At 40.9% G+C, this 7,500-nt stretch overlaps 1 protein-coding gene across 1 annotated transcript in view; it reads right to left on the bottom strand.

The window, feature by feature from the left end:
• Positions 1–503: 503 nt before the first annotated feature.
• LOC138015084 (dual serine/threonine and tyrosine protein kinase-like) overlaps positions 504–7,500 on the bottom strand; it is a 14,153-nt gene continuing 7,156 nt past the window's right edge. Inside the window, exons 2-5 of the mRNA XM_068862000.1 lie at positions 7,300–7,500; positions 3,922–4,469; positions 2,615–2,861; positions 504–1,815 (exon numbers count right to left, since the gene is read on the bottom strand). The exon at positions 7,300–7,500 is cut by the window's right edge and continues 711 nt beyond it. Of these exons, the coding sequence (XP_068718101.1) occupies positions 1,360–1,815; positions 2,615–2,861; positions 3,922–4,469; positions 7,300–7,500 (1,452 nt within the window). The 3' untranslated portion in view covers positions 504–1,359. The remainder of the gene's footprint in view (positions 1,816–2,614; positions 2,862–3,921; positions 4,470–7,299) is intronic.

Genomic DNA, 7,500 nt, shown 5'->3' on the forward strand with positions numbered 1-7,500 from the left:
TAATTCTATTCTGAGTTTTTTAGCCGCAGCCTATTTACATTGTAACTGAGTACTGTAACACTAATTTTCAAAAATATATATCGCTTTTCATTGCCATAAGAAAATAACCGAACACCAAAGCCAAGGAAATAATACCATGTTGCTGGCTACAAAATCTCGTTTCACTGGATCGGGAGAAAAAACCGCCTCGTGTTCAGGTTCAATATTTTTGTTCAACAAGACGAGATTACACAATCATATCCTAAGTTCCCTGGCAAATGAATGAAACAGGATGTGAAATTGAGCTTCTTCTGATAAAAACGTGACTGCTTTTCGCCACGAACTGAAACCCGGTTGGTATTAGAAAATAAGGCTTATATCAGAGAAAAACAACTTTCTTTTGCACAAGTGGCGAGAGCACTCGCCATCCACCAATGTTGCCCGGGTCTCAGTCCCAGATTCTGCGTCAAATGTGATCTTGGTTCTCTACTCTGCTTTGAAAGGCCTTTCTCCGGATACTTTCGTTTTCCCTTCTTATCGAAAACCAACATTTTATTTTATCCACTTTACCTCTCCTTTATTAGTGGAGCACTAACTGCCCTTGGTTTAATCAGCTTGTCTTAGTTTACGATGATCTCGATAATTGTTATCGGTATGTGAGATTTATAATAATAATAATTATTATTATGATTATTATTATGATTATGATTACAATTACGATGATGATGATTATCATTATTATTATTAGGTTACATTCTGCCTCGCTTGGCCTGGTCCCTGAGCTGACGACTGTGAAATGCCGTCTTGGGTTTAGGTTCATTGCTCGTATTTACTGACTCAGTTGAAAGAGACGATGCGTTCTCAGTCTCAGTACTGCGTACTGAGTGACTTTTCAAATATCATAGGTTCCTCATGGCTACCTAAAAGGATCTTTGCAAAGAGAACAGTGATAGCACACTGGTGGAAGCACTCCGCTTTTCCACCACGGCGGCCTGGGTTCGATTCCCAGACTCGACGTCACAGGAAGTTTGTTGGTTCCGAACTCTACACCAACAGGTTTTCTTCGCGTCACTCAAGTTTTGCTCTCTGGTCAAAACTCAACATTAGCTTTGATCTCCTCTAACCTAAATGGATTTGCACTCTCCCCAATAAATGAAGCACTTTTGCTCGACTACGTAAGTAAGCTTGAACCTTAAATAGAATTGTTATTCTTGTGCCACTTGTGGTATTACTACAAGACAAATGCACTTACATGTATTTCGGCCCTTTGAACCGAAACTTTGTCTTAAATGCCAATCAGCGAGGACATAATTAACTGTCTAACGTTACACTGTACACTACTTGGTCAAGAAAACTAAACTCTTGCATTGACATTTGTACTTAAAGGACTTCAAGTTCTTTGAAAGATTTGCTTTGTCGCTGTTTGACCGACGAGCTTCGCCGGGTCTCAGCTCTTTTGATAATTTCAATAAGCTTAGGTTGAAGATATCCAAGGAGTGGACGGCCACTCGGATCGCCGCACCAACACTGCTCCATCAGAGTCCAACAATCTTCGTCAAAGTTCGCTAAGTGCTCAGGTCGGACACCACGCCTTACAGCTGACCAAAGATGATCTTTGCTGGCACACTGCTCAAACGCCAAAGGAAGACGAACAGTGCCAGCGCAGATGTACCAGAAAAGGATACCGAAGGCGTAAACATCCACGCTGTTGTCGTACCTCCCAGAAAAAAGCTCGGGTGCCATGTGGATTGGGGTTCCCACTATAGATCCGGACATCATAGCTTCTGGCTTGCAGAACCCAAGGTCTGTAATCTTACCACGGTTACGAGCATCCAACTGAAAAAAAAAAAAAGAAAGAAACAATTAGGCTGGGAACAAACACCACTTTTCATCAGCCTCACTAAACCTACGCGGCGTTGGACTACAAAAGGCAGCGACGTTCGGCACAGCCCTTTTAAACACGTTAGCCCATCATAGAACTTTGTCACTCGGCGTCCATACTGGTAAAAGACAATTGAGTTGATGTGTTTGGAGGCGAGTTCAGGGGTGCAAAACAAAAGTTTCAGTCCCTCGGGACTCAAAATGGTCGCCGTATAAAAAGGCCCATAATTTCTTTCCCAATCATTCCGCCAAAAGCCTGATTGAAATTCAATCAGATGCTCCTTGCTTCTGTCCAAGACAGACAGTAACGTCCAGTTGTTTCACTAGTATCGTTTACTTTGCTGATGATTATTCTACCATGTTCTTTGGGACGGTTTGTTTATTCTCGGATCTACATGTATATACCACGGCTGGAAAACTTCTTTCGTCTAAGAAATGTAAGATACGCAGGTTAAGTGTTTAACATAAAACAGAAAAGCGAAACAAAAACGAAACTTGGCCGGGCCTGCAAGAAAGCAAAGAATGCACGCGGAAAGGACTTTTGTCACTTGTTCTTCTCCTTGTCTATAAATATCAGACAAGTAGGTAAGAATTTTTGCATCTGCCTCTTTGAAGAAAAAAAAAAGCCTTTCATTCCCTCTGAGGATTAAATTCTGTTATGAAGACAAGTGAAAGCGAGTGCTTACAAGCCAAACTTCGGGTATTTGGCTCTGGCACTTGAAACAGTGTTGTCACAACGTTAACGGATACCCACCAATACATTCTTAAGTTTGATGTCGCGATGCACCAGCCCTTGACTGTGAAGAAATCGAATTCCCTCCACCACATCCAGAGCAACCACCAGTCTTCCCCTGTAGTTAAGCCCAGTCTTAATCCCCTGATAGAGATCCCGCTGTAATCTATCCATCACTAGCAGAACAGCTGGGGAGGTACCTCCACCATAACTGTAGTCGATGACTGAGCCAATTATGGATACAATACGGCTGTGCTTTGGAATGGACCTTAGAAATAACAGCAGGGACAAGAAAGTTAATGCCAATCTTAAATCATCAAGCTAAATATAAGTGATAATGATAACGACGATGATGATGATACTGATGATAAATGATATCAAAATGGCTGTTCCATAGGCTTCAAAGAGTTGGACTGAATAAAGCGGTAATGAGATCTACACACGAAGAGGGGAAGAAAATGGGTTAAACACAAGGTCGGCGTTTCAAAACACTGCGTTCCAATGCTCACAGAACAATAGGCAGACGTTTGTGACATAAACCGTGCATACTGAGCAATTGACTGATTTATAATAATACAAGAGGTTACGGGCAGCCTAAACTTTGTTCCAAGTATTTTTAGCCGATATTTCAGTGTATAATCTTACGTTAAAACAGTTTAGTCAGTACGCGCTATCGTTGTTTTGCTGTTTACTTTGATTTATGTACATTGTAGAGCCGCCGTCGTTGTCTCATACCTGTATTTATATCCAATTCAATTCCGTAGTCCGAAGTCTAAAGTCCACATTCCGTGACCCAACCATACGGTTAAGTGCGATCGTAGAATAGTTGTCACATTTAACTGTTGTCAACGGCAACGAATCCAATCAATACCAGTAAGCAGGTGATTTACAATTTTCGACGGTTTTTAAAATATTTAATACTTTTTCTTTAATAACAATACCGCGAGAATTATAACATTATGTAATTAGTCCGGTGAGATGTGATACCGAATCATACGATAACCGGATATTCCGTGAAACGAACAGTCCCGTACACAATCCTTTAATAAGTATTTTTCCCTGGTCTGTCATGTAATCTTTCGCGGTCCAGTGGTCATCGCGAAAGCCTCTGAATGAGGAAATGCAAAGTTAGACTCCTACTTAGGTCTCTAGGAAGCTTACGCATGCGCAGAAAAATCGCGATTCCTCCCTCCACCCCCCCCCCCCCCCCTCCGAAAAAAAAAGAGTCAGCACCGAATCCTAAACTTTCTTCCTTTCAACAAAATAATACTGTCTTAGAAGTCTAAACTGCTTTTAGCTGTTTTATTTTTAATTGCAGACGAGATTACCTGGTGTAAAAAAACTCCAAGGCCAAGTCATTCCAGTGTTTGTCATCAGGAGGAACTACTGATTTGACAGCACAAGGATGGCGGCCAGCCCATCTCTCACATGAGTAAACAACTCCATACTGCCCTCTGCCAACCTCCCGACCCATCTGTGGCATACCAAAAACCACCACATCCCTCAGTGAAGTGCTTTCCAAAGCCAGTTTGGCAATTTTCGGAGCGTGGCATTTACGCACCCTCAGTCGCTTCTCCTCGGTTCTCTCCAGTCTCCCACAGTGATGAGCCTCCAATATTCTCAATGACGTGGCAAAGGCCTCGTGAGATTTCTGCAGCCGCAATCTGAACTGTGAACATATGTGTCTGGCCAGACGAGTCTCACTCAGGCTTGCCAGCATATCTTGGGCTACATTCCTTTTCCAAGTGCCATCTATCTTGGGAGGAGCTTGTCCCGGGAGAGTTTGGATAGCCTGTTTCATCTTCTCCCATAAGAGGCGGGCTAGTGATGAGCTAGCTCTAACTGTAACCTCGATTTGATAAGCGGAGTCCAGAACCTGTTTGCATAATGTTAGTACACAATCAATTAGGGCGCTTTCCATTTCATAGAACTGGCCGGCCAGACCGGGCATTTCGAAGGACAACTCGAAACACATTTTCGAGGATGATATATACCCCTCCAAAAGAATGCGAGGTATTATCATGCAAGTATTCCTTCAAATTGTTGCATTTTCTTTGCAAACTATTAAATGGGTATGGCTGGCCAGTTCTGGCACAAGGAAAGCGTCCCTGAAGTCTTAATTGATTGTAATTATTGATCAATGAGATAATTATTGTTGATCAATAGACAATCAATGAGACTAATTGTTAAGTCTAATTGATTGTTGGTAAATTATAGACCTTCTTTATTAATGGCGGTCACATTTATAATTCTTTTGTCCAAGTGCAAATTAGCCTACCAAGCCTCACTTTAGAGCAAGAATTCTTTTCAATTCATTGTGTTAATTTGCACTTGGACAAAAGAATCATAAATTGACCTCCATCGCTTAAAACCTACCGTCAGCATTTTCTACCTACGTGTATTTCTCCCAAAACAGTACAAGTACATTGTATAGGTTAGCATTATTTTTGGTGGGGGTAATTGCTGCTGTTTAGAGACTCTTGACTTGACGACCAGAGGTCAGTTATGTGAAATTTTATGACATGAACCCATTGACTCCCGGGGGTTTCCCACTGACGAGTAAAATAGTCTGGCGTTAGACAGAGGAAAAGTCTGGCTGCTTCACAGGCGCCCCAAGCTCACAACACTATTTTGCAATGCATAACTATTATGTACATGTAGTAAGAGAGTTTGATGGTGAAAAGAGTTAAAAATTAAGTTAAGTTGAAAAACTGAACGTCTTTCTCTCGCAATAAACTTTCCCTACCTCAAATAATATTGTTCACTTTTGTTTTGTGTCGATTCATTAGCCATTGCTGAGCTTGGGGTACCTGTGGCTGGTTCAGGCAGGTTTGGGTGTCAAAGAGTTAATGGAGTTTTTCAGTGAGTGAATAATAATGACTAAAATTAATACATGTATATTCCCAGAGGCCAAGGATGTCGAAGTTGGGGCGGGTAAATGGAGCACACTTTGAGATGCTCATCAAAACCCTTGTGCACTTAATTACCTGCTTTTCTGGTCATACATGTATCTACAGAGTAATAAGTCACCATCAAATTTGCCAAACACAAATAAAACCTACATACAAACGTATAGTATTTACACCACAAGTAGCCCAAGCTCCACATATGACTATCTGTACTGCACTATATTATGCAAGAGTAGAAATAAAAGGATTTGTATGGGGAAAACAGTTTTTTCTCAAAATTCAAAAAAAAAAATTACGATTACAAAAAAAAACCATCCTTTGAGCACTGCAGTCTTGTGTGTCTTTGTCTCTGGTATGGTTTCTGGGTCGATTGAAAGAGTGGTTTAGGTCGCTTTGGGTTCCTCTTCTTTTCCCTCGATCTACACGTACATGTATACAATTATATCCTTTCCCAAAGTTGGGGAGCGAGACGCAGGGCTAAGTGATCTTCCAACAGTTTCGGTAACGCAGCTTGTGAACAAAGCCTCATCTGATGGCTCTTTAAGCAAACGTTTGCAGAGTTTGGCGGCCCTTAATTCCTTCTCAATGTACAAGCGGCTTAAATGAAGAAGACAAATGGGCAGCAGAGATATCAATTGTGATCTACATGGAATTTCGAGGTCATTGAAGCCCTGGGAGCAAATTTATGGCACTTTTCTTTTGGTGACCTCTGTGTGGCACCTTGATCCTCTCTGTCCCCACCTTAGGAAAGGATATATAAAGGGAAACGGAAGAGGAACCAAAAACCACCTAAATCGCTCTTAATCGACAAAGAAACCATGTACCAGAGACAAAGAAACACAAGACTGAAGCAAGGTAAGCTATTTTTAAAATTTTGAGAAAAACTGTTTTCCCCATACAAATCCTTATATTTCTACTCTTGCAAAATATAGTACAGTACAGATACTCGTATATCTAGCTTGGACTACTTGTGATTACACTGGTTGCTGGCGACCTTGTGTGGATCAAATTAAAATCACATTTTGTAAGAATGTTCATTGTTTCACCAGCAGACAGTGTGCAAAGAAAGCACAGACTTACATGTAATTCTTTTCAAGACTTGTTTGCTGTCCTTAAGTGGCTTACTGTTCTGGGCAGAGATTGATGATCACTGTAACATCACCAATAAAAAGTATGGTCCAAATGTCCAGGGCAAGGTTGTTTGAAAGCCGATTAACTTAATCCAGGATTATTGTAAACTTTTGTTTCACGTTTTCAACTTTTCGTGAAAGTTTGTTTTCCTTATTTTTGTTTTTCAAGATTGACTTCCTCTAAGAAGAATAATTATTCGAAAAGGCAATCCTCCCTCCCACATTGTTTTAAAAAAAATTACTGTAAACTCCTGCAGATAAGCCGCAACCTGAATTTAGCAGCTCCAATTTCCTCCAAGTTGAGTCTTCAGAAGTCTTCTTCATCCACTCTTCATAAAACGTAAACTCACTATTGAAATTGAAACTGAACTTCAAAGTCTTACCCACAATGATTGATTGATCTTTTTCTTGTATTTGGTGACAGGAATTTCTTCATTCAACCCAGTGTCGCCATAGATTTTTGCATTACAACAAGAAAGTGAGCAAACGTTTGTAGCTTAGTAACCAGGCATAAGATCAAATGCAAAGATGGAACACTGGACACCAGAAGCAGCCTTTTTCAAAAATGTTCCAGTAGATAAGCCGCACCCCCGATTTCCAGCAACAATTCTTGGAAAAAAGGTGCGGTTTATCTGTGGGTGCTTACAGTAATATTATTATCACTTACACGTTTCAGTGAAGTTGTTGCATTCTCCCCGTTATCATGGACTCCTTCAGCATCCATGTTCTCCAAACTTTCCACACACCTCTTCAGAGTTCCAACAAAATTGTCCTGCAGATACCTCACGGAACTGATTAACCCCTGTGCCACAGAGTTATTGATTCGAGTAAGAACTAGTTCCTGGATTTCAATTGTGCAGTACTGCAG

The sequence above is a fragment of the Montipora capricornis genome, chromosome 9 (assembly GCF_036669925.1).
Source record: "Montipora capricornis isolate CH-2021 chromosome 9, ASM3666992v2, whole genome shotgun sequence".
NCBI classification, from domain to species: Eukaryota; Metazoa; Cnidaria; class Anthozoa; order Scleractinia; family Acroporidae; genus Montipora; species Montipora capricornis.